The sequence below is a fragment of the Triticum dicoccoides genome, chromosome 2B, assembly GCF_002162155.2.
Source record: "Triticum dicoccoides isolate Atlit2015 ecotype Zavitan chromosome 2B, WEW_v2.0, whole genome shotgun sequence".
Classification (NCBI taxonomy): domain Eukaryota; kingdom Viridiplantae; phylum Streptophyta; class Magnoliopsida; order Poales; family Poaceae; genus Triticum; species Triticum dicoccoides.
Window position 1 is genome coordinate 139,402,624 of NC_041383.1, and position 27,746 is coordinate 139,430,369.

The following is a 27,746-nucleotide window of genomic DNA, read 5'->3' on the forward strand; positions in this document are numbered from 1 at the left end:
CACAGAGCATTGTTGACGGGGTGCTCGGCCCGTTAAAAGAAAGAACATATGCTATCAAAACGCTTAGACCGCGCGCGCCTGCTCTAGCCTAGGCACGGGCCTCCTCCTGGATCGATGTGAATAGCCGCGAGGAGGAGGGGTTTTCGCCATCGAAAACGCAGCTGTTGCGGTGTCGCCAAATGGACCACGCCATGAGCACAACCAGCGTAGCGAGGCCTTTGCGGCGACCGGTGGGCGATCCCTTGATTGTGGCCGAGCACCAGGGAAGGAAGTCTTCGTCTCCAGAGGGGGAGGGGGTAGTAGCACGAACCCAGGCAAGCACGTCATGCCATACCTGCCAAGAGAAAGGGCAGCCAATGATGATGTGCTGCATGGTCTCATCTGCCTGGTCGCAAAGGGCGCAATGATCATTGTGCGGCAGGCCATGGCGAGCAAGTCTAGCGGAGGTCCAGCATCGGTCAAGGTCAGCGAGTCAAGTGAACATCTTGACACCGAGGGGGGCCCAACACCTCCAAGTGAGGCGCCAGAATGGCGCGGTAGTAGATCCGGTGTAGAGGGCTCGATAGCATTATTTGGCCGAGTACTTGGCGTTGGCAGTCCATCACCAAAGAAGGCGGTCTCGGGAGTTGGAGAGAGTAGCGGAACGAAGCAACCTCCAAGGTTGGACGTGCTCGGTCAAAGCAGTGGGGTTCAGCGCGCCGCAGATGTCGACGATCCAGCGGCGGTCCTGAAGGGCGTCGGCCACCGTTTCGTTGTTTCTTTCTCTTTTATTTGAGTCATAGGACCTTCATACTATTAAGAGGGTTATAGGTATTCGAGACTTAAGTCTAGTGTGATGTTTAACCGAAACCTATGAAAAACTGAGAGAAATCTATTTATGCTTCCAAAGTTTAGTTGCCAGCCAGATATCTGTTTATGCTACAAATTATCAACAAGTTACATCAATACGAATACGTCGTTATGAACAACAAAGATAAGATCAACCTTCTTCAACTTATATCGAGCTAGTGCTTGAAAGATCTAAGTTAAGTACAGGTTAGACAGTTTAGACAATGAGTAAACTAAAACTGTACACATGTTTTTCAACTGCTGCTGCCTTCAAATCTTGTTGTGGAGCTTGGACGGCGCGACGAGAGGGTTCTGCTGCGCGATCTGCTCACGGCCGACCTTCTTGTAGTCGAAGCCACACGCGTGCCCGTCCACGTAGCGGTGCAGCGAGCAGAAGGTGCCACCGCAGCGGCACGCGAAACCGAGCAGCCCCACCTTCTTCTTGCACGCCATGCACCTGGTTGGCGCCGCCTTCTTCGCTGGCGCCTCGGCCGACGGTGCCGCCACAGTAGCAGCGGCAGCGGTAGAGTCCTGCAGGCTCACCGACGTCTTGAAGGCGAGGACGAGGTCGTCGGCATTGATCTTCCCCTCGACGGCGGGGGCAGCCGCACCTGTGGCCTTGAGGTGGTCGCGGTAGCACTTTGAGCACATGCCCTTGGTCGCCGCGCTCCCGTAGAACCCGCAGCCGTTCGCGCACAGCGGCGCGGCGCCACCAGCGGCGGCCTCCGTCGACGACTCCTGCCCGTGCGCCATGTATCGCCGCTGATCTGATCCAAAAGGAACCGATCGAGGATCGATCGTCTCGCGCTCGCGTATTACGGGAGTCTGTGAATCTCGCGTTTGTTCGTTGCCGTCGTGCGTGGGTGCTTCGTTGACGAGGGCCCTTGTGCGGCTTATAAAAAGGCCCGCCACGCGTGACCGGAACAAATCCGAGGCGTGCTCAAGAACCTTCCAGTTAATCTTTGAAGCCGCGCAGTGGCCTTCTCGACTTCCTTAACTGTATCCCGATCCGAAGGGAAGCAGTTGTCAGATTTAGCGACGCAACGAGTGTAGTGTCCAACGTAAGATGGATTTAGCGACGTTGCATGATCGGATACGTACATACCGTACTCCTCCCTTTCCGCAATCTACAAGGAACTACGGAATCAATTGCGACGCTGACGAAATGAAATACGTTTTTTCCTTGAATACGCACGAGTCGTGTAATATACTTTCTCCATCTTAAAATAAATGTCTCAAGTCTAACACAACTTTATACACTTACTTTAAGACGGAGGTAGTAGAAGGGGAAAGAGCACCACCACAGTTGAGTTTACATGTTGTTAGTACATGTATGCCTCGCCCACTCCATCAGTACACGCTGACCGGACTACTCCCTATCCTCCCATCGTCCTACCATCGCAAGGAATGCCCTGAGCTCTACTCGAAGAACACCCACTTGCTTCCACACCTTGTACTCGCTTGCAATACATCGTAGCACCTGCCGCACACACGGTGTGGCGCCATAAACACGATGACATATAGCATGTGTCGTCTTTGCTTGTTGACCAAGGTACCCATGCCTAATGCACCAATCCTCTAGGGATTCGCCTGCCGTTGGTACTCCTTCCACCGACCCCAAGGCCGTGTAGACCTTAGTCCATACTTCCCTAGCGAAGACACGGCCGGCAATAAGGTGGTACTCCCTCCGTTCCCAAATATTTGTCTTTCTAGACATTTTAAATGAACTACAACATACGAATGTATGTAGACATATTTTAGAGTGTAGATTCACTCATTTTGCTTTGGATGTAGTCACTCGTTGAAATATTTAGAAAGACAAATATTTGAGAACGGAGGAAGTAGATGATATCGTCCTGTTGGTCGCAAAATAGGCAAGCGTCCTCATGCGGAAGGCCCTGACGAGCCAACTTATCGGATGTCCAACATTTGTCTTTGATTGCTAGCCACGCAAAAAAATCTGCAATGAAGCGGGATCTGAGACTTCCAAGTGAACGTAGCAGTGGGCGACACCTCCATAGTCGCCAACCTGGCCGCATATGCAGACATGGCGGAAAACCGACCTCCTTTCTCCCAAGACCAAGTGGAGACATCTGTGTGTTGTGGGTCGAGGACCACCCCAGCCACGAGCGGCCAAATGTGAAGGAATTGTTGCTGGTGCAATTGTCTTGCTCTTTGGGTTTTGGAGATTGTTGTCAAAAATAGTAAGAGACTGATTTGTTTGCTAGTGCATACAGAGAAAAATAGACCTGATGTATCAAGAAGAATGCTATATTCATCAAGAAGTTTGAAGAACTTCATGGAGAAGTGTCTGCGTTGCAGAGAAGAGATACATCTATTTTGTGAAGAAACCATACCGAGAAGATTACATGAAGGAATTGACCCCTTAAAATATTGCTGAAGTGAAGCAATTCTATCACGGTGTGTCCAAAGAAGAATGACTACAGTCGAGAAGATGGATGGAGAAGGAAAGACGTAGTATTTGTTTCGTTGTTTCCTTTTCTTTTATTTGAGTCATAGGACCTTCGTACTATTAAAAGGGTTATAGGTATTCGAGACTTAAGTCTAGTGACATTTAACCGAAACCTATGAAAAATTGAGAGAAATCTATTTATGCTTCGAAAGTTTAGTTGCCAGCTAGATATCTCTTTACGATAAAGCTAATTTCCTGCCGACTGTTCGTTAGCAACAGGCACGTACGACCTGGCGACCGCTCGATCCGCTCCTCGTGCGCAACAATCGTTCGATCGGTTTTTTTTTCATCTCCCGCGCAACAATCGATCCATTTTTTTCCAGTTTCGCGCGTGGAAAGTAAAAAAGGCGCTTGCAAGAATCAAACCGAGAACCTGTTGGTTGAGGCCATAGCACGCTACCAGCTGAGCTAACTGTCTCCTCTGGTTTTTTTTGTAGATTACATGTATTTTATACCTTATTAAATGAGTGGAAAAGAAAAACAACTCGATCCGCTTCTCTCACGTGACAAAACCGGGAACTTGTATGTAAATAGCATGGTATTTGACGCATGCGGACCTAGTAAATTATGATGCAAAGACCGTGATAACTTATGGGTAATAGCACGATTATGCATCGTAGATCTGATAACTTACATACAAATACCATGGTAATTTTAACCGGAAAAAAATTTATTGAAACATATCCCGATAATTTTGTCTAAACAACATGATAATATACACATCAATTTTGTGTAAATAACACAGTAATTTAGGCACGACCTGATAATGTAACAAACACTCATGGTCACACAATAGAGCCGGTAAGTTTTGACTGGGGAAAAATTTAGTGGATAAACAAACCCCGGTAACTTTTATGTAAATATGATGGTAATATACGTATAATAGAGCCGATAACTCGCATACAAACACTACGGTAATTCTTTTAACCCCAGAATGAAAGTTGTTGAAAACAATACTCCCGGTAAATTTTGTGCAAATATCATGGCAATATAAGCAAAACAAAGATGATAACTCGCGTGCAAGCACCATGATAACCTTTCTACCCAAAAAAAATGTTAAATAATCTAGTCCGGTAACTTGTATGTAAATAACATGATAATATAGACATAACAAAGTTGATAACTCACGTACAAACACTATGGTAACCATTTGACCCGAGGAAAAATAATAAAAAACAATCATTGGTAAATTCTGTGTAAATAGGATGGTAGTATACACACAACAAAGCTGATAATCCACGTACGAACACCGTGGTAACTCCTTTGACTCCAGGATAAAAGTTGTTGAAAATCATACCCCGGTAATTTCTGTGCAAATAACATGCTAATATACACACAACATAGCTGATAACTTTGACTTTGAAAATTTTCTCTTTGGAAAACATAACTCAGAATAACTGTTGTGTAAATGACATGATAATTTATGCACCGCAGCCCTGATAATTTAGATACAAATATGATGGTAATATTTTCAACACGAGGGGTGCTTGAAACGTATCCTGATAATTACTCTGTAAATAGTATGATAATTTATGTACCGCTGCCATGATAACTTTTGCGTAAATATCATGATTTTTTACCGATTGTAAAGCATAATAATTTTGTACAACACCTACCGTAACTCTGACCCAAAAAAAATATTTAAAATATTCCCCGGTAACTTATGTATAAAAAGCATCATAAGTTACATACCAGAGTGTTGATAACTTTCGTACCCTTGAAAAAAAATCTGTGTACCCTAGCATGCTATTTACAACGAAGTTACTGGGATATGTCAACAATTTTTACTATGTTAAAATTACCATGATGTTGTAAATATTAACAGAGCAGCCGAGCCATCTATATAGGATAAAAAATATGAAAGGAAAAAAAGAAAAATGGTTCGTTTTCAGGTCACGCTAACTACCAGTACAAATACTATCTAACCTCAATCTAATCACTGGCTTAATCTAGACTGGGTGGTTGCAACTATCTTGCTCTACCAAGAGGTGGTGGGTTTGATTCCCAGTTCCGCCAACTCAATTGTTTTTATTGCGCCAGAAGAAAAAAAAGATGGCGTGGATCGATTCCTACATGGAGAGAAGTCGTCCGGATCTGCCGCTAACGACCAGGTCGTTAGCACAGTCCATCTCTTTATGCTACAAGTTATCAAGTTACATTAACACGAATATGTCGCTATGAACAAGAAAGATAAGAGTAACCTTCTTCAACTTATATCGAGCTAGTGCTTGAAAGATCTAATTTAAGTACAGGAGGGACAGTAAAGACAATGAGTAAACTAAAACTGTACACATTGTTTTTTCAACTCCTCCTGCCTTCAAATCTTGTTGTGGAGCTTGGACGGCGCAACGAGAGGGTTCTGCTGCGCGATCTGCTCACGGCCGATCTTCTTGTAGTCGAAGCCGCACGCGTGCCCGTCCACGTAGCGGTGCAGCGAGCAGAACGTACCACCGCAGCGGCACGCGAACCCCAGCAGCCCCACCTTCTTCTTGCACGCCATGCACCTGGTTGGAGCCGCCTTCTTCGCTGGCGCATCGGCCGCCGGTGCCGCATCAGCAGCTGCTGCAGCGGCAGAGTCCTGCAGGCTCACCGACTTCTTGAAGGCGACGATGAGGTCGTCGGCGTTGATCTTCCCCTCGACGGCGGGGGCAGCCACATCTCCAGCCTTGAGGTGGTCGCGGTAGCACTTTGAGCACATGCCCTTGGTCGCCTCGCTCCCGTAGAACCCGCAGCCGTTCGCGCACAGCGGCGCGCCCCCACCGGCGGCGGCCTCCGTCGAAGACTCCTGCCCGTGCGCCATGTATCGCTGTTGATCTGATCCAAAAGGAACCGACCGAGGATCGATCGTTTCGCGTTCGCGTAAAGTCTGTGAATCTCGCGTTTGTTGGTTGCCGTCGTGCGTGCACTGGGTGCTTCGTTGACGAGGGCCCTTGTGTGGCTTATCAAAGGCCCGCCACGCGTGACCGGAGCAAATCTGAGTCGTGCTCAAGAACCTTCCAGTTGATCTTTGAAGCCGTGCAGTGGCCTTCTCGGCTTCCTTAATTGTATCCCGATCCGAAGGCAAGCAGTTGCCAGATTTAGCGACGTAACTAGTCTAGTGTCCAGCATAAGACGGATTTAGCGACGTTGCATGATCGGATACGTACACGACAGTTAGCTCAATTTTGGCCATCCAACTGAACGTACCCGGAGGCGGCTCAGCATACAACTCCTCCCTTTTCCCAATCTACAAGGAACTACGGAATCAAATGCGATGCCGACGGCGAACCAATCTGTGGTTGGATGGTTAGAGGGAGTGGTATCCCCGGCCACTAGGATTCAAGTCCTGGTGCTCGCATTATTTATGGATTTATTTCAGTATTTCCGGCGATGCGCTTTTAGTGGGAGGATACGTTCCCGTCGACGACGAGACGCCTCATAAATCTCAAGATAATATGACGGTTCAGTCTCTCGAAGGTGCTCATAGGTGTAGGGTGTGTATGTGCGTTCATATGGGTGAGTGTATGAGCGCTTGCGTCTGTACTGTGTTCAAAAAAAGCGACGCCGACGAAGTGGAATATGTTTTATTCTCGAATTTCACGAGTGTGCATATCGTGTAATGTACTCTCTCCGTCTCAAGTGTCTCAACTTTGATACTCCTTGTACTCAACTTTGATACTCCTTGTATTAAATTCAATACAAAGTTGAGACACTTATTTTGAGACAGAGGAAATAGAAGAAAAGGAAAAATTCAGTACAAAATTGAGATACTTATTTTAAGACGAAGGGAGTAGAAGAAAGAGGAAAGAGAACACTATAATTGAGTTTGCATGATGTTAGTACATGTATGCCTTGCCCACTCCACAAGTACATGCTGACCGAACTATTCCCTATCCTCCCATCGTCCTACCATCATAAGGAATGCCCCCAGCCCTACTCGAAGAACACCAACTTGCTTCCACACATTTTACTCGCTCGCAATGCATAGTAGCATCTGACGCACACACGGCATGGCGCCATAAATACGACGGTGTTCCGCTGTTTTCATAGCTCCCACATGACTAGTCGCGTGTCGTCTTTGCTTGTTGACTAAGGTGCCCCTGCCTAATGCACCAATCCTTGATGGATTCACCTGCCGTTGGTACTCCTTCCACCGATCCCAAGGCCATGTAGACCTTAATCCATACTTTCCTAGCGAAGACGCATCCGGCAATAAGGTGGTTGATGATCTCGTCGTGTTGGTCGCAAAACGGACAGGCTTGCTGATACGGAAGGCCCTGACGAGCCAACCTATTGAATGTCCAACATCTGTCTTTAATCGCTAACCACGCAAAAAAAATCTGCAATGAAGCGGAGTCTGAGATTTCCAAGTGCAGTGGCGACACGTCCATATTCGCGAACTTGGCCGAATACTGGCCTCCTTTCTCCCAAGACCAAGTGAAGACATCTGTCTGTTGTGGGTCCAGGACCACCCCAGCCACGAGCGGCTAAATATGAAGGAATTGCTGCTGGTGCAACTATCTTGCCCCTTGGGTTTTGGAGATTGTTGTCAAAAACAGTAAGGGGCTGATTTGTTTGCTAATGCACACAGAGAGAAATAAACACTGGCGTATCGAGAAGAATGCTATATTCTGAAGAAAAGTTTGAAGAACTTCATCGAGAAGTATCTGCGTTGCAGAAAAGAGATATATGTGATTTGAGAAGAAACCATACCAAGAAGATTTCATGAAGGAACCATCCCTTAAAATATTGCTGGAGTGAAGCAATTCTGTCGCGGCGTGTCCGGAGAAGAATGACTGCAGTCGAAAAGATGGATGGCGAAGGAAAGACATAGTATTTGTTTCGTTATGTCTTTTTCTTTTATTTGAGTCATAGGATCTTCGTACTATTAAGAGGGTTATAGCTATTCGAGACTTAAGTCTGGTGTGATGCTTAACCAAAATCTATGAAAGACTGAGAGAAATCTCTTTACGCTTCGAAAGTTTACTTGCCAGCCAGATATCTCTTTATGCTACAAATTATCAACAAAACAATGCATATCCGCCAAGTGATCTACACAACAATGCATATCCGGCAAATGATCTACATAACAATGCATATCCGGCTACAAAAATATGCATATCCGGCAAGTGATCTACGCAACAATGCATATCTGACAAGTGATCTGCACAACAATGCATATCCGGCTACAATACTATACATATCCATCAAAATGATCTAACAAAGCTATGCATATCTGGCTACAAATGATCGACGAAACTATGCATATTCGTCTACAAATGATCTACAAAACTATGCATATTCGGCCAAATGATATAGACATGTTAACAACTTACTTGCTCGGTGACTTGCGCACTACTTGGCCACCGTGCGATGAGTTGCCTCAAGTGGCCGCAATACTTCGACACGGCCTCTTGGATGGTGTACCATCGATGGTTGGGAGACTTTTGTTGACGGTTGCGGATGACAACGTCCGTCGGAGTAGCGCTCGAAATGCTTGTGTTCGTGGAACCAAGTGTGAATCTTGGCCCAAAAATTTGTGCCCTTTCGCTTCGTGCCATGGATCGGATCGAGACTAGTGGCAACCATGTGTCGCGCAACAGCTCGGTCTCCTGCATTTTGAAGCTTTCTCCTCTACCCCTATTCTTTGGATCGGCGACATCCGAATCATCATCCTCGCCTTCCTCCTCCTCCCGCTGTCCGCCAGCTCAATCCTGTTGTTGTGTGTTTATGGCTGGATGGGTGAACGTGTCGGATTGGGTGTAGCTCGACTGCATGCTCGGCTGGGTGAGTGCTGGACTGGATGTAGTGTGATCCTAGCTGGGAGTACGAGCCTGCCTGGGTGGGTTGCGAGTCATCCACATGCATGTCCTTGTAGCAACCTCCTTTGTCGTCTCCCTCGTGGATGATGTTGAACATATCCATCTCAGCATCGTCGTACGTTGGCTCGCCGGCTTTAGGCATACCAATGTACAACATGCGGCACCCAGCTGCTCCACGCCCAGCGCCTGCATCCAGACTCCAGACAAGTTGCGGCGATGAACACTCCGAGAAATCCAACAACTCATGTTGACGTCGACGATGGACGGCACATCGGCGGTTGTCAGGGGCTGTCTACCTAGCTGCTTGGTGGCATAGTAGTATGAAATCTTGTAATGTTCCGCCCATGGCAACCTCTGCATGGCCGGCGAGGGAGGCGGGGCCCCGCAGCCCAGGCTCCGACCTCCACCACATCCGTGACCAGCAGCCCACCGCCTCGTCCGCCACTAGCACGCCCTCTGTGGGCCTTTTGCTTGTTGAGCGTTTTCACCTTTGCGGCCTTCGCTTTGACATGCAAAGTGTGATGCTTGGATCCTCCACCACCTATGTGTCACGCCCAATATGCGATACTATCCTAAAGAGACTCGAAGGTCCCACCAAGGATAGAACCGCATATTGATACGCTTTTGCAAGGTGGATATTATTACATCAACATTGCATAATAGATGGGGATACATACAAAAGGCATACAATGCCACACGAATATGTTGGAAATATGCCCTAGAGGCAATAATAAATTAGTTATTATTATATTTCCTTGTTCATGATAATCGTTTATTATCCATGCTATAATTGTATTGATAGGAAACTCAGATACATGTGTGGGCACATAGACAACACCATGTTCCTAGTAAGCCTCTAGTTGACTAGCTCGTTGATCAATAGATGGTTACGGTTTCCTGACCATGGACATCGGATGTCGTTGATAACGGGATCACATCATTAGCAGAATGATGTGATGGACAAGACCCAATCCTAAGCCTAGCACAAAGATCGTGTAGTTCGTATGCTAAAGCTTTTCTAATGTCAAGTATCATTTCCTTAGACCATGAGATTGTGCAACTCCCGGATATCATAGGAATGCTTTGGGTGTACCAAACGTCACAACGTAACTGGGTGGCTATAAAGGTGCACTACAGGTATCTCCGAAAGTGTCTGTTGGGTTGGCACGAATCGAGACTGGGATTTGTCACTCCGTGTGACGGAGAGGTATCTCTGGGCCCACTCGGTAGGACATCATCATAATGTGCACAATGTGACCAAGGGGTTGATCACGGGATGATGTGTTACGGAACGAGTAAAGAGACTTGCCGGTAACGAGATTGAACAAGGTATCGGCATACCGACGATCGAATCTCGGGCAAGTACAATACCGCTAGACAAAGGGAATTGTATACGGGATCGATTGAGTCCTTGACATCGTGGTTCATCTGATGAGATCATCGTGGAACATGTGGGAGCCAACATGGGTATCCAGATCCCGCTGTTGGTTATTGACCGGAGAACGTCTCGGTCATGTCTGCATGGTTCCCGAACCCGTAGGGTCTACACACTTAAGGTTCGATGACGCTAGGTTTATAAAGAAAGTTTGTATGTGGTTACCGAATGTTGTTCGGAGTCCCGGATGAGATCCCGGATGTCACGAGGAGTTCCGGAATGGTCCGGAGGTAAAGATTTATATATGGGAAGTCCTGTTTTGGTCACCAGAAAAGTTTCGGGTTTTTTCGGTAACGTACCGGGACCACCGGGAGGGTCCCGGGGGTCCACCAAGTGGGGCCACCATCCCCGGAGGGCTGCATGGGCCAAGTGTGGGAGGGGACCAGCCCCAGTTGGGCTGGTGCCCCCCCCCCCCACAAGGCCCAAGGCGCAGGGAAGAGTGGGAAGGGGGCAAACCCTAGGGCTGATGGGCCCTAAGGCCCACCGCAGGTGCGCCTCCCCTCTTCCCCCTTCTGGCCGCCACCCAGATGGCATCTGGGGGCTGCCGCCACCCCTGGTGAGCGAACCCTAGAGGGGGCGCAACCCCCTCCCCTCCCCCTATATATACTTGAGGGTTTTGGGGCTGCCAGCACATGAGTTTCACCTCTCCCTGGCGCAGCCCTACCTCTCTCCCTCCTCCTCTCCCGCGGTGCTTGGCGAAGCCCTGCAGGATTGCCATGCTCCTCCATCACCACCATGCCGTTGTGTTGTTGCTGGACGGAGTCTTCCTCAACCTCTCCCTCTCTCCTTGCTGGATCAAGGCATGGGAGACGTCATCGGGCTGTACGTGTGTTGAACGCGGAGGTGCCGTCCGTGCGGCACTAGGATCTCCGATGATTTGGATCACGACGAGTACGAATCCTTCAACCCCGTTCTCTTGAACGCTTCCGCTTAGCGATCTACATGGGTATGTAGATGCACTCTCCTTCCCCTCGTTGCTGGTTTCTCCATAGATAGATCTTGGTGACACGTAGGAAAATTTTGAATTTCTGCTACGTTCCCCAACAGTGGTATCAGAGCTAGGTCTATTGCGTAGATTCTATGCACGAGTAGAACACAAAGTAGTTGTGGGCGTTGATTTTGTTCAATATGCTTACCGTTACTAGTCTTATCTTGATTCGGCGGCATCGTGGGATGAAGCGGCCCGGACCGACCTTACACGTACACTTACGTGAGACAGGTTCCACCGACTGACATGCACTTGTTGCATAAGATGGCTAGCGGGTGCCAGTCTCTCCCACTTTAGTCGGATCGGATTCGATGAAAAGGGTCCTTATGAAGGGTAAATAGCAATTGACATATCACGTTGTGGTTTTTGCGTAGGTAAGAAACGTTCTTGCTAGAAACCCATAGCAGCCACGTAAAACATGCAAACAACAATTAGAGGACGTCTAACTTGTTTTTGCAGGGTATGCTATGTGATGTGATATGGCCAAGAAGAATGTGATGAATGATATGTGATGTATGAGATTGATCATGTTCTTGTAATAGGAATCACGACTTGCAGGTCGATGAGTATGACAACCGGCAGGAGCCATAGGAGTTATCTTTATTTATTGTATGACCTGCGTGTCATTATACAACGCCATGTAATTACTTTACTTTATTGCTAACCGGTAGCCATAGTAGTAGAAGTAATAGTTGGCGAGACAACTTCATGAAGACACGATGATGGAGATCATGATGATGGAGATCATGGTGTCATGCCGGTGACGATGATGATCATGGAGCCCCGAAGATGGAGATTAAAAAGGAGCAAAATGATATTGGCCATATCATGTCACTATTTGAATGCATGTGATGTTTATCATGTTTATGCATCTTATTTGCTTAGAACGACGGTAGTAAATAAGATGATCCCTCATTAAAATTTCAAGAAAGTGTTCCCCCTAACTGTGCACTGTTGCGAAAGTTCGTCGTTTCGAAGCACCACGTGATGATCGGGTGTGATAGATTCTTACGTTCACATACAATGGGTGTAAGCCAGATTTACACACGCGAAACACTTAGGTTAACTTGACGAGCCTAGCATGTACAGACATGGCCTCGGAACACAAGAGACCGAAAGTTTGAGCATGAGTCGTATGGAGGATACGATCAACATGAAGATGTTCACCGATGATGACTAGTCCGTCTCACGTGATGATCGGACACGGCCTAGTTGACTCGGATCATGTAATCACTTAGACGACTAGAGGGATGTCTATCTGAGTGGGAGTTCATAAGATGAACTTAATTATCATGAACATAGTCAAAAAAACCTTTGCAAATTATGTCATAAGCTCGCGCTTTAGTTCCACTGTTTAGATATGTTCCTAGAGAAAATATAGTTGAAAGTTGACAGTAGCGATTATGCGGACAGTAGAAAGCTTATGTCCTTAATGCACCACTCAGTGTGTTGAACCCCAAACGTCATTTGTGGATGTTGCGAACATCGGACATACACGTTTAGATAACAACGTGATAGTTCAGTTAAACGGTTTAGAGTTGAGGCACCAAAGACGTTTTTCGAAACATCGCGGAACATATGAGATGTTTCAAGGGCTGAAATTGAGATTTCAGGCTCATGCCCACGTCAAGAGGTATAAGACCTCCGACGATTTTTCTTAGCCTGCAAACTAAGGGAGAAAAGCTCAATTGTTGAGCTTGTGCTCAGATTGTCTGAGTGCAACAATCACTTGAATCGAGTGGGAGTTGATCTTCCAGATGAGATAGTGATGTTTCTCCAAAGACATTGCCACCAAGCTACTAGAGCTTCGTGATGAACTATAACATAACAGGGATAGATATAATGATCCTTTATCTATTCGCAATGTTCAACACCGCGAATGTAGAAATCAAGAAGGAGCATCAATTGTTGATGGTTAGTGAAACCACTAGTTTTAAGAAGGGCAAGGGCAAGAAGGGGTACTTCATGAAACGGCAAATCAGTTGTTGCTCAAGTGAAGAAACCCAAGGTTGAACCTAAACCCGAGACTAAGTGCTTCTGTAATAAGGGGAACAACCACTGGAGCAGGATTACCCTAGATACTTGGTAGATAAGAAGGTTGGCAAGGTCGATAGAAGTATATTGGATATACATTATGTTAATGTGTACTTTACTAGTACTCCTAGTAGCACCAAGGTATTAGATACCGGTTCGGTTGCTAAGTGTTAGTAACTCGAAATAAAAGCTACGGAATAAACGGAGACTAGCTAAAGGTGAGCTGACGATATGTGTTGGAAGTGTTTCCAAGTTTGATGTGATCAAACATCGCACGCTCCCTCTACCATCAAGATTAGTATTAAACCTGAATAATTGTCATTTGGTTTTTGCGTTGAGCATAGACATGATTGGATTATGTCTATCGCAATACGGTTATTCATTTAAGGAGAATAATAGTTACTCTATTTATTTGAATAATACCTTCAATGGTCTTGCACCTAAAAGAATGGTTTATTGAATCTCGATCATAGTGATACACATTTTCATGCCAAAAATATAAGATAGTAATGATAGTACCTCTTACTTGTGGCACTGCCATGTAAGTCATATTGGTATAAAACGCATGAAGAAGCTCCATGTTGATGGATCTTTGGACTCACTCGTTTTTGAAAAGTTTGAGACATGCGAACCATGTCTATTGGTGTATACGCATGAAGAAACTCCATGCAGATGGATTGTTTGGACTCACTTGATTTTGAATCACTTGAGATATGCAAATCATACCACATGGGCAAGATGACTGAAAAGCCTCGTTTTCAGTACGATGGAACAAGATAGCAACTTGTTGGAAGTAACACATTTTGATGTGTGCAGTCCAATGAGTGCTGAGGCATGCAGTAAATATCGTTATGTTCTCACTTCGCAGATGATTCGAGTAGATGTTGAGTATATTTACTTGATGAAACACAAGTCTGAATTATTGAATGGTTCAAGTAATTTCAGAGTGAAGTTGAAGATCATTGTGACAAGAGGATAAAATGTCTATGATATGATCATAGAGATGAGTATCTGAGTTACGAGCTTTGGCACGTAATTAAGACATTGTGGAAATTGTTTCACAATTAATACCGCCTAGAACACCATAGTGTGATGGTGTGTCCGAACATCATAGTTGCACCCTATTGGATATGGTGCGTTCCATGATGTCTCTTATCGAATTACCAGTATCGTTCATGGGTTAGGCATTAGAGACAACCGCGCTCACTTTATAGGGCACCACGTAATTCTGTTGAGACGACACCGTTTGAACTATGGTTTGGAGAAACCTAAGTTGTCGTTTCTTAAAAGTTTGGGGCTGCGACGCTTATGTGAAAAGTTTCAGGTTGATAAGCTCGAACCCAAAGCGGATAAAATGCATCTTCATAGGACACCCAAAACAGTTGGATATACCTCCTATATCAGATCCGAAAGCAAGAGTAATTGTTTCTAGAATTGGGTCCTTTCTCGAGGAAAAGTTTGTGTCGAAAAGTTGAGTGGGAGGATGGTGGAGACTTGATATGGTTATTGAATCGTCACTACAATTAGTGTGTAGCAGGGCACATGAAGTTGTTCCTGTGGCACCTACACCAATTGAGGTAGAAGCTTATGATAGTGATCATGAAACTTCGGATCAAGTCACTACCGTACCTCGTAGGGTGACGAGGATGCGTACTACTTCAGAGTGGTACAGTAATCCTGTCTTGAAGGTCATGTTGCTAGACAACAATGAACCTACGAGCTATGGAGAAGCAATGGTGGGCCCATATTCCAACAAATGGTTAGAAGCCATGAAATCCGAGATAGGAACCATGTATCAGAACAAAGCATGGACTTTGGTGGACTTGCCCATTGATCGGAAAGCCATTGAGATAGATGGATCTTTAAGAAGAAGAAGACGGACGTGGACGGTAATGTCACCGTCTATGAAGATCGACTTGTGGCGAAGAGTTTTTCACAAGTTCAAGGAGTTGACTACGATGAGATTTTCTCATCCGTAGCGATGCTTAAGTCCGTCGGAATCATGTTAGCATTAGCTGCATTTATGAAATCTGGCAGATGGATGTCAAAACGAGTTTCCTTACCAGTTTTCGTAAGGAAAGGTTGTATGAGATACAATCAGAAAGGTTTGTCGATCCTAAGGATGCTAAAAGGTATGCTAGCTCCAGTGATCCTTCTAAGGACTGGAGTAAGCATCTCGGAGTTGGAATGTACGCTTTGATGGAATGATCAAAGATTTTGGGTTTATAAAAAGTTTATGAGAAACTTGTATTTCCAAAGAAGTGAGTGGGAGCACTATAGAATTTCTGATGAGTATATGTTGTTGACATATTGTTGATCAGAAATGATGTAGAATTTCTGGAAAGCATATAGGGTTATTTGAAAGATGTTTTTCAATAGAAAAAAACTGGATTAAGCTACTTGAACATTGAGCATCAAGATCTATGAGGATAGATCAAAACCGCTTAATGGTACTTTCAAATGAGCACATACCTTGACATGATCTTGAAGGTGTTCAAGATGGATCAGTCAAAGGAGTTCTTGCCTGAGTTGTAAGGTACGAAGTTAAAACTTAAAGCTCGACCATTGCAGAAAAGAGAGAAAGGACGAAGGTCGTCCCCTATGCTTTAGATGTAGGCTCTACAGTATGCTATGCTGTGTACCGCACCTGATGTGTGCCTTGCTACATATCTGGCAAGAGGGTACAAAGGTGATCAAGGAGTGGATCACCAGATAGCGGTCAAAATTATCCTTAGAGGAATAAGGAAATGTTTCTCGATTATGGAGGTGATAAAGAGTTCGGCGTAAAGGGTTACGTCGATGCAAGCTTTAACACCTATCCGAGTGACTCTGAGTAGCAAACCGGATACGTATAGTGGAGAAACCAGTTGGAATAGCTCCAAGTGGAGCGTGGAAGCAGCATTTACAGAATGACCTAGAGATTTGCGAAGTACATACGGATCTGAAAGTTGCAGGCCCGTTGACTAAAAGCTCTCTCACAAGCAAAACATGATCAAACCCTAGAACTCATTGAGTCTTAATCACATGATGATGTGAACTAGTTTAATGACACTAGTAAACTCTTTGTTGGTCACATGGTGATGTGACATGTGAGTGTTAATCACATGACGATGTGAGCTAGATTATTGACTCTAGTGCAAGTGGGAGACTGTTGGAAATATGCCCTAGAGGCAATAATAAATTAGTTATTATTATATTTCCTTGTTCATGATAATCGTTTATTATCCATGCTATAATTGTATTGATAGGAAACTCAGATACATGTGTGGGTACATAGACAACACCATGTCCCTAGTAAGCCTCTAGTTGACTAGCTCGTTGATCAATAGATGGTTACGGTTTCCTAACCATGGACATTGGATATCGTTGATAATGGGATCACATCATTAGCAGAATGATGTGATGGACAAGACCCAATCCTAAGCCTAGCACAAAGATCGTGTAGTTCGTATGCTAAAGCTTTTCTAATGTCAAGTATCATTTCCTTAGACCATGAGATTGTGCAACTCTCGGATACCGTAGGAATGCTTTGGGTGTACCAAACGTCACAACGTAACTGGGTGGCTATAAAGGTGCACTACAGGTATCTCCGAAAGTGTTTGTTGGTTTGGCACGAATCGAGACTGGGATTTGTCACTCCGTGTGACGGAGAGGTATCTCTGGGCCCACTCGGTAGGACATCATCATAATGTGCACAATGTGACCAAGGGGTTGATCCCGGGATGATGTGTTACGGAACGAGTAAAGAGACTTGCCGGTAACGAGATTGAACAAGGTATCGGCATACCGACGATTGAATCTCGGGCAAGTACAATACCGCTAGACAAAGGGAATTATATTCGGGATTGATTGAGTCCTTGACATCGTGGTTCATCCTATGAGATCATCGTGGAACATGTGGGAGCCAACATGGGTATCCAGATCCTGCTGTTGGTTAGTGACCGGAGAACGTCTCGGTCATGTCTGCATGGTTCCCGAACCCGTAGGGTCTACACACTTAAGGTTCGATGACGCTAGGGTTATAAAGGAAGTTTGTATGTGGTTACCGAATGTTGTTCGGAGTCCTGGATGAGATCCCGGACATCATGAGGAGTTCCAGAATGGTCCAGAGGTAAAGATTTATATATGGGAAGTCCTGTTTTGGTCACCGGAAAAGTTTCGGGTTTTTTCGGTAACGTACCGGGACCACCGGGAGGGTCCCGGGGGTCCACCAAGTGGGGCCACCATCCCCGAAGGGCTGCATGGGCCAAGTATGGGAGGGGACCAGCCCCGGGTGGGCTGGTGCGCCCCCCCCCCCCACAAGGCCCAAGGCGCAGGGAAGAGTGGGAAGGGGGCAAACCCTAGGGCAGATGGGCCCTAAGGCCCACCCCAGGTGCGCCTCCCCTCTTCCCCCTTCTGGCCGCCACCCAGATGGCATCTGGGGGCTGCCGCCACCCCTGGTGAGGGAACCCTAGAGGGGGCGCAGCCCCCTCCCCTCCCCCTATATATACTTGAGGGTTTTGGGGCTGCCAACACATGAGTTTCACCTCTCCCTGGCGCAGCCCTACCTCTCTCCCTCCTCCTCTCCCGCGGTGCTTGGCGAAGCCCTGCAGGATTGCCACGCTTCTCCATCACCACCATGCCGTTGTGCTGCTGCTGGACGGAGTCTTCCTTAACCTCTCCCTCTCTCCTTGCTGGATCAAGGCATGGGAGACGTCACCGGGTTGTACGTGTGTTGAACGCGGAGGTGCCGTCCGTTCGGCACTAGGATCTCCGGTGATTTGGATCACGACGAGTACGAATCCTTCAACCCCGTTCTCTTGAACGCTTCCGCTTAGCGATCTACAAGGGTATGTAGATGCACTCTCCTTTCCCTCGTTGCTAGTTTCTCCATAGATAGATCTTGGTGACACGTAGGAAAATTTTGAATTTCTGCTACGTTCCCCAACAGAATACAACATCATCATACATAAGATCAACATCCGACTACGGATGAAACACAAACAAAAACTCAAACGACATCCACCCTGCTAGCCCAGGCTACCGACCTGGAACCTATCCCCTGATCGAAGAAGAAGCAGAAGAAGAACTCCAAAACAAGCAATCATCGCTCTCGCGTCATGATCATCGCATAACCTGTACCTGGAACTGTTGTTGTAGTAATCTGTGAGCCACGAGGACTCAGCAATCCCATTACCATGGGTATCAAGACTAGCAAAGCTTAATGGGAAAGGAAGGGGTAAAGTGGTGAGGTTGCAATAGCGACTAAGCATGATATGGTTGCTAACATACGCAAATAAGAGCAAGAAGAGAACAAACGGAACGGTCGTGGAGCTAGCAATGACCAAGAAGTGATCCTGAACTCCTACTTATGTCAAACATAACCCAAAACCGTGTTCACTTTCCGGAGTCCGCCGAAAAGAGACCATCACGGCTACACACGCGGTTGATGCGTTTTAATTTGTATCTGGTGTCAAGTTATCTACAACCGGACATTAACAAATTCCCATCTGCCCATAACCGCGGGCACGACTTTCGAAAGTTTATACCCTGCAGGGGTGTCCCAACTTAGCCCATGATAAGCTCTCGCGATCAACGAAGGATATACCTTCTCCCAGGAAGACCCGATCAGACTCGGAATCCCGGTTTACAAGACATTTCGACAATGGTAAAACAAGACCAGCAAAGCCGCTCGATGCGCCAACAAATCCCGATAGGAGCTGCACATATCTCGTTCTCAGGGCAACACCGGATGAGACTAGCTACGAGTAAAACCAGACTTCGAGTTTCCCCGAGGTGGCCCCGCAGGCAGCTCGGTTCGGACCAACACTTAGAGAAGCACTGGCCCGGGGGGGGGGCTAAAATAAAGATGACCCTCGGGTTGGCCGACCCAAGGGAAGGGTATAGGTGGTGGTGAGGCAAATGGTAAAACCAAGGTTGGGCCTTGCTGGAGGAGTTTTATTCAAAGCGAACTGTCAAGGGGGTCCCATAAATCACCCAACCGCGTAAGGAACGCAAAATCCGGGAACATAACACCGGTATGACGGAAACTAGGGCGGCAAGAGTGGAACAAAACACCAGGCATAAGGCCGAGTCTTCCACCCTTTACCAAGTATATAGATGCATTAATTAAATAAGAGATATTGTGATATCCCAACATAATCCTGTCCATCATGGAGCAATCTTCAACTTCACCTGCAACTAACAACTCTATAAGAGGGGCTGAGCGAAGCAGTAACATAGCCGAACAACGGCTTGCTAGGAAGGGTGAAAAGGTTAGAGGCTGACATGGCAATTTGGGAGGCTTGAGCAGCAAATGATAGGTAACGCAGCAAAGCGATAGAACGAAGCAACTAGCATAGCAATGATAGTAGTGAGATCCAAGGTGACGGTCATCTTGCCTGAAATCACGCTAGGAAGAAGAACGAGTCCATGAAGAAGATGAAGCCACGAAGACGAACCAAGCGTAGACGAACGAATCCTCACGATCGCAACGAAAACGGGAACTATCGAGAAGAAGCACACAACATGGTAAACACACCACACATGAACAAGACATGATGCACAAACAAGCATGATGCATGACAGGGCTACATGAAGCTACTCAAGGCAAGAGATGATGCAAACAAGAACAACACATCAAGGCAAGTTTAAATGAGGCCGGAAACAACATATAACAATTCCGGTAAGTCCTCATATGCAAATTTCGAAATAGGTCCAGATCTGAATAAACCTTATGTTCAAGTTGTTAAACAGCAAGTTAAAATGCACCAAGATGATCTACATGAGATTCTAGTCAAGTTACATATAAAGTTCATTTAGTTCGGAGCTACGGCCTAGAAGATATGAGCAAAACAAGTCAAACATGGCATTGATGCAAAATGCATACAAACATCAAGCAAACACCTCAAAACAAGGATGCAACATGATAATATGAAACTACATGCAATTCTAAGCAAGTTTCATATAGAGCACACTCAAAACGGAGCAACGGTGCAACACACTCCAAACAAGACACAACAATCTGCCCAAAACAGCAACTAGGCATATTGCAAGCATCAAAACAATATGCTACAGCAGCTCAACATGATAACAAAAGGCATGGACATGATGTACAGGTAAAGCATAACAAAACATGAACACTGAGCTATCTCCAAAAACTACTAGAACACGCTCAAACACACATGCCAAGATTGCAAATAATAATAGTTTCAGACTTTGCAAAAATAACATCAGGTTGCAATGTTTAGAGCTATCAAACAACATGTTACAGGAACTTATCATGGCAAACAAAGGCATGGCATGAATTTACTAGTTGCATAGAACAAAAGTCCCTTACTGACCATGAGCCAAAAAGGATCAGAAGATATGATGGCACCCATGTAAACATAGCAAGTTATATGGCAGATTCATACATGGCAGAACCAACAATAAGTAGGCATGTTGGTGAGCTTGTACCACTCACTACAGAGCACTTCATGGCATGACAAGGCAACCAACAGTAAGAATACATGTTTATGAAGCTAAGCATGGCAAGATCAAGTTCCTAGGGTGCATGGATCACTAGCAAAACACATGGCAACAACTGAACTTAATGTTAACAGGCTGACAGCAACATTATTTAGCAACTTTGGAGCAAGATTACAACAATCTACAGCAAGCCATAAATGCAACCAGGGCTATGGGTGGATAGAGCATGACATGTATAACAAAACATCCTTAGTGAACATCTCCAGATTATGCATGGAATGACTTGTAGCAGCAGGTTTACATAGCATCACAAAATAACAGATTCAGCCTAGCAAAATAGTAACAACAAGTACCCTACTTAACAAGCTTGATTCACTCACCACAAATCATTGCATGACAAGATAAGCATAGCATCAGCAAGAAGACATGTTTATGAAACTAACAAAGGCAAGAACAAGTTCATAGCATGCAAGGATCAACTTAAACAACCTTGGCAAAATGGAATAACATGTAAACAATTTACCAGGAAACATTTTATAGCAAAAGTAGAGCAAGCAAATGACATGCCAGACTACTCCATAATTGCAAACAGGGGCACGAATGGATATAGAATAACCATATGTTCAAATCATCCTTACTGAAGTATCTCAAAATGTGCTTGGATCTCTCTGTAGCATCAAGTTTACATGACATAAAAATAACAGCAGAACAGGGACCGAAATCAGCAACATCACGAAGCCTAGTTTGCATGCTTGTACTAGTCATCACATTGACCATAAAAATACATGGCATACACCCCTGTAAAGATGGCATGATGTAGCACAAAATACATGTAGACATCAACCTCATAGGATGCACACATCAAACATGGCAAAAATGACAAATGGACATGTTCTGTTAACAGACAGCAGACAACATTATATAGCACTCTTGCAACAATGATTAAGGCATCAATATGAGCTCAAATGAACATGGTGCAATGAAATGAAATGTAGAGCATCTCACAACGAACATTTTTACATATTACACGCACGAAACGGAGCAGTATGCATGGAGTTATGATGTAGTGAACAGGGCAACATTATGCAAAAAATATTTCGGGACTTGGGGAAATCTGGGATCAACCTTCAGATCTGCACGGATTTCAAAGATGGCCGGGGTTCTCGCCGGAGCAGGGGAAGAAGATGGCCAGAGAGGACGCGGGGCACCGTCTAGGTTGCTCCGGCGACGGGGGTCGGCGGCGGGGCCTCTCCCCGACCGGATCCAGCCGCGAGGAGGCGCGGGGCAGCGAGGGGACAGCGCTGCGAGGCGGCGGGGCTCGCACTCGGCGAACTCCCACCGGAGCGGCGGCGAGGGCGTGGCCGCTGCGGCCGGGAGGCAGCGTGGCGGCCAGCGTCGGGGGCAACGGCAGCGGCGCGGGAGCAACGGCGGCGGCGCGGGCACGGACCCGGGCGGCGGCGGCGGATCCGGGCCCGGGCAAGCCCGCGATGGGCTTCCCCGGGCCGCGCAATGGAGACGGCGGCTGGGGCGAATCGGAAGGCGACACGTGGCGGCGGCGAGGGGGCTGGTCATGTCCGGCGGCGGAGCGGACATGTTCGGCGCGGTGAGGGAGGAGAGTGTTAGGGTTTCGGGGAAATCATCCGCGAATTTCGGGGGAGGGCACCTATTTATAGATTCTGGGAGCTAGGAGAGTCCAAATGAGGAGCGGTTTTCGCCCATACGATCGTGATCGAACGACCGAGAGGATGGAGGGGGTTAGGATGGGTTTTGGACCACTTTGGAAGGGTGTTGGGCTCCAACTCAAAGTGGGCTTTTACGGTTACCCGGTTAACCGTAGGAGTACCAAACGACCTCCAAATGGAACGAAACTTGACAGGCGGTCTACCGGTGCTATACCAAGGTCGCTTGGCAAACCTCGGGCCATTCCAAGAAAGTTTAACACCCGCACATAAAAACAAGGTCTGAGAGGGGCGACGGGCGCGCGCGAGAGGTCCGGACTCCGAACGGACAACGGAGAGAACCGGGAGAACCCGAACGGATGCAAGTTTTGAAAAACATGCAGATGAAATGCAGATGATGATATGATAAAATGCAACACCCAAGCAAACGACATGGCAACTACGGCGAATAACTGGCAGACACCTGGCGCAACGAATCCAGGGCGTTACACTATGTCTTCGTCTTCGGCAGGGTCTCCTCCGGTTGCATGTGTCGTTTGGCGGGTGGGAAGAAGAGAGTGGGCGAAAAGGGCGGAAATTTGGTGAAGAGCAGCACGATGAAAGAAAAGAGTGGGGGATTATGCCGCGGAAACAATGTGGCCAACTACAAAAAGCGGGGGCTCTACCTCAACTTTTGGTGGGCCAGGGGTGTCAGAGTACTATGCGGCTCGTGTCTTGGCTCCCGCAAAGCCCCCACCCCTTGCCCAAGTTTGGTCCCGGTTTGCAGGAAAATTGTGGTCCAAACTGAGATGCAGACCGATAGGGCTCGACGTTGGATGGCTCGCGGGGTCCGGACAGCTGCGTTCGAATGGATATGGAAGGTTTGAGGGTCGGCGTTAAAGATGCCCTAAAAGAGTATGTTAGAAAACGAGTGAACACGGGCTTCATATAACGTAACTAGACAAAGCAAGATCTAGTAGGTTAGAATTAAGAATGAAATCCGATGGAAGAATCATTGCATAAACAGTGTATGATTGACGATGGGAAGGAGCATGCCATGAATTTGGAGTTAACAAGGTAACTGGACAGACATAAAACTAATTAAGAAACAATAGGATGAAAGAATTTGGAAAGAAAAACATAGACAACCTGAAAGGGAAGAGCACCGAAAGTTGACAATTGAACAGGGGCCACGAGGAAGAAGGACATGAACATTAAAAATGGATGAAACACTATTGAAAAGAAAAAACGATCGAAGACGGAAACAAACAAGACGGAACGTAGAGGGAAATGACGTACGAAAATGGTTGGACGTAGTATTTCAGTACATGATGAACATGTGTGTTGTTTCGTACTGACAAGTTCCTGAGTTTTCATCTCTTGTCAGGAAATTTCACGCTCGTATTGGCGTGTTTCTGAGTTTTCATCTCTTTTCAGGAAATTTCACGCGAAACAAATTTCCGGACCACAACGCAAATCAATGGCTTTAGGTGGCGCAGGTGCGTGCCTATGCACCTGCATGCCCTTGCGAATTTCCCCTAATGCAAGGGATATCAAGTTCCCAGCGAACCTTCCTAGGTTTTAGTACGGATGGATGCTGAATTCGACCCATCTCTGGAGATGATTTATTGCACCATTTTGGTTTGCTGTTTCTCCCCTTTGCAATTGTAATGTACTCATAGAGGAAGCTTCTTACAGGAATAGAAAACCAGTAGCTAGCCTTCATTGTGGCTCGAATTGAATTACTGAATCAAATCTCATGTATCATATTGTAACGAAATGCTTTTTCCTTATCACACCAACAGAATTTCCTTGACCAAGTAATAACACTGATGGTTCTAACGTCTATTGGCATTCTCACATAGAAGAAGAACCAAGGGCCTACTGAATGAACCCATATATCGCACACACGGCGCAAATAATCTCGGGGACTAAGATCTGGATATCAACAACAAAATATACGAAAGACGCGAAATAGAACAGACTGAGCAAACAGACTGAGCATATCATCAGCAACCTTGAGCTCTACACAAGTAGCCCACCAGTCAGCTCATCACCAGATCACAACCACCAGCCCAGCCAGCCTCGCATAATAAGATGGCATACATACGCTCCTGGAGATAAAGTGCAGAGCTTCACCAACCACCCTTCTGAACATCAAGCTACTCCCTGATTTTACTACAGAAATATCGATAATATACCGGTCGTTAGTAGTACTAACTATATTAGATGCGCCACCTAAGTTGGTCAAACAGCCTGGTTCTTGCTCCGCAGACTATGCTCTCTGCACGCTGTAGACCGCCGCCCAGAGGTTAATGACACAGGACGGCGCGATGGCGAACCAGCTCAAGAAAGCCATGGCGGTAGCGGCCATATAGGTCGGGCAGTGGTTCTCCGAGCACAGTAGCAGGTCGTTGTTGATGAGAGTGGTCATGGCTGCCGACCCACTCGCTGCAGCGAAGCTCAGTGCTCCAGTGACCTGCCGATGAGATGCCGGGGGAAGGGTCAGAACCGAATCTATGCATACTTCTTTAGGAGAAAGGAAAATACATGTGATGCTTAAATGATTCTGTGCTTGTTCATGACTATGAAACATTTTCAGCGCAGGAGTGAGTCCACAGGGAATGGCAGATGGGTGTTTGTTTTGAGGTGCCTGAGAAAAAAACGTGTGACTTACCCAGTCCCCGGTGGAATATATGGTGGTAGCACAGGCTGTCCGGAAGGAGCTTTTGACAAGAAGTGCGTAGATGTCCACGGCGGCCAGGGCGAGGCTCCACAGGCATTGCAAAGACTCTGCTGCTACGAGGAGGCTGCTCAAAAGAACAACAATGAGTGAGTTCATCTATAGAAGGAAATCGATCCCCTGTTCTGAGTTCTGAAAGCAACATCCTAATACAAAAGACTATCTAATCGCACCACAGAAATAAGATAAGATACACATGCATACTAGCATAAGACAACATGTAACGCATGTCAGGAATGTACATTACAACAATCACACTGTTCTGAATTCCGACAACCAGAATGCTAACCAACCTAGCGCCGTATCCAAGAAAGACAGCTGAGATGATATCACAGAGAACATCAACATGTCACCATCTGATCTGCATTGCCTCTTTCAAGATGCCAGACTAATTGTAAAACACTGGATGCACTTGCTCAAATGTTTAACCTGACCGACAATATGTATGCACAGGACAGTACACGATTGTCCATTACAAATCACACGATTCTGAAATCCCATAACCATAATGGCAGAGTGCGGACCAAACTTATCGGCATACACAGTGAAATGCTCTGTGCCGAATGCCCAGGCAACTATGCATGAAAACATCAAACTGGGGAGACAAAGAAAAAAGGAAGGCTCAAGCTAAAACTTGCTGCATCCAAGGAGACAGCTGAGATGATACCACAGGGCCATGTCACCAATCTAATTGCATTGCCTCTTTCAGGATGCCAAACCCATTCAAAAGGAAAAGTATCAAAATGTGAACGAGTATGAGCATTTCTCTTTGGAGGATTATTAAGAAAGCACCCAATAACAATTTCTACTGGAAACTACTCCCTCCGTTCCTAAATATAAGTCTTTTTAGGCATTTCAAATGGACTACAACATACGGATGTATGTAGACATATTTTAGAGTGTAGATTCACTCATTTTGCTCCGTATGTAGCCACTTGTTGGAATCTCTAAAAAGACTTATATTTAGGAACGGAGGGAGTACGTGCTATTTTTCGCTAATACGCATACGCTGGTTGCGTATCATTCATTGGCAGCTGTGTACGTTGATCTGAAACTCTGTGCTATTTGCAAGTTGGAAAATGTGCTTGTATGATTGTATCCATTCCTTCAGCTTGGATGTGAAATACTCCTACTTAGTAGCAGAAATTAGCATTTTTTCAAAAAAAAAAAAAACACTACTCTTGCTTATATTGTTACTGGGTGGCACAAAGATAAAAAATGCTAGAGTAATCTGCACTCAAGGCAACATAAAAATCATCTCAATTTCAACCATGTACAGAAATACTAACAGGTGAACAGACAGAATCTGGAAATGTGGCTAACTAATATGCAGTCATCCCTGAGGAAGATACATATGAGATCCCTGAAGACTTTAACTGAAAACGACGAAACCCCACCTCATACAGCATCATCTGTTCTGTTCCAAATTTCCTAAGGAGAAATCGATCTGCTTTCGGAGCAAAGGGGAAATGGATCGAGACCCTAGCGGGGGGAAGAAAATGTGGAGCGGGAGGGGGAGCACTCACCGGAAGGCGGTGAGCGTGCGGAAGTCGTCGGTGGAGGCCATGAAGGCGACGGCGGCCGCCGCGAGCAGCGCCTGCGCGAGGCGGGCCGCGAGCCCCCAGCGCGTCCCCGGCGCCCCCCGCGGGTCCACCATCTGCACCCCGGGCGGCGGCGCGTTCGCGTTCGGCCCCTGCGCTCCCGCGGCCGGAGCCGGGCCCTGTCCCTGCGCCTGCGCCGCCGCAGCTGCCGCCTGCCCCTGTCCCTGCGGCTGCGGCACCGCAGCCGGAGCGGGAGCCACCGGTCCCTGCGCCTGCGGCACCGCAGCCGGAGCGGGAGCCACCGGCCCCTGGCCCTGCGCAGCCGGAGCGGGAGCCGCCGGGTCCGGGTGCACGACGGGGTGGCTGTGCCGCAGGAACATGCCGCCGGTGAAGAGTCGGCCCAAAACTGCTCCCTCGCGCCGTACTTAGAGTTCAGAGCCAACGACGCGGCCGGCCGGGGTTTTGGGGCATTTATGGAGGAGGCGCGTCGTGGTCCAGTCTGGACACTCGGCGTGGGGCCTTGGCGCGCGCGGCCGAATTTCGTGTTTTGACCCTTTTTAAAAGTATTTCAGGATCTGACCCCTGTTTAATTTTTTTTCGAGATTTGACCCTTTTGTCTACCGCCATGGGTCGTGGCCCATGGCGGTAGGAAACTTATCCACGTCAGCGCGTGGAGACGGTGCCGTCCCCCTCCGTCGCATCCTACCGCCAGGTGCCCTGGCAGTAGGCTGTCTAACCATACCGCCAGGGGCCCTGGCGGTAGGGTCCGGACAGTTATTTGCCCCGAAACCCCCGC

At 46.8% G+C, this 27,746-nt stretch overlaps 3 protein-coding genes across 3 annotated transcripts; all 3 read right to left on the reverse strand.

The window, feature by feature from the left end:
• Positions 1–1,098: 1,098 nt before the first annotated feature.
• On the reverse strand, positions 1,099–1,581 carry LOC119367395 (zinc finger A20 and AN1 domain-containing stress-associated protein 7-like). Its single transcript, XM_037632916.1, has one exon. The coding sequence runs from the start codon at positions 1,579–1,581 to the stop codon at positions 1,099–1,101; it is 483 nt and encodes a 160-aa protein (XP_037488813.1).
• Positions 1,582–5,618: 4,037 nt separating this feature from the next.
• Positions 5,619–6,101, reverse strand: LOC119367396 (zinc finger A20 and AN1 domain-containing stress-associated protein 12-like). Its single transcript, XM_037632917.1, has one exon. It carries the CDS (start codon positions 6,099–6,101, stop codon positions 5,619–5,621), a length of 483 nt encoding a protein of 160 aa, XP_037488814.1.
• Positions 6,102–24,651: 18,550 nt separating this feature from the next.
• LOC119367397 (CASP-like protein 5A3) lies at positions 24,652–27,360 on the reverse strand. The gene is made up of 3 exons (XM_037632918.1): positions 26,936–27,360; positions 25,344–25,476; positions 24,652–25,145 (listed from the first exon to the last, which is right to left on the reverse strand). Exons 1-3 carry the CDS (start codon positions 27,328–27,330, stop codon positions 24,942–24,944), a joined length of 732 nt encoding a protein of 243 aa, XP_037488815.1. The 5' UTR covers positions 27,331–27,360; the 3' UTR covers positions 24,652–24,941.
• Between the last annotated feature and the right edge of the window lie 386 nt (positions 27,361–27,746).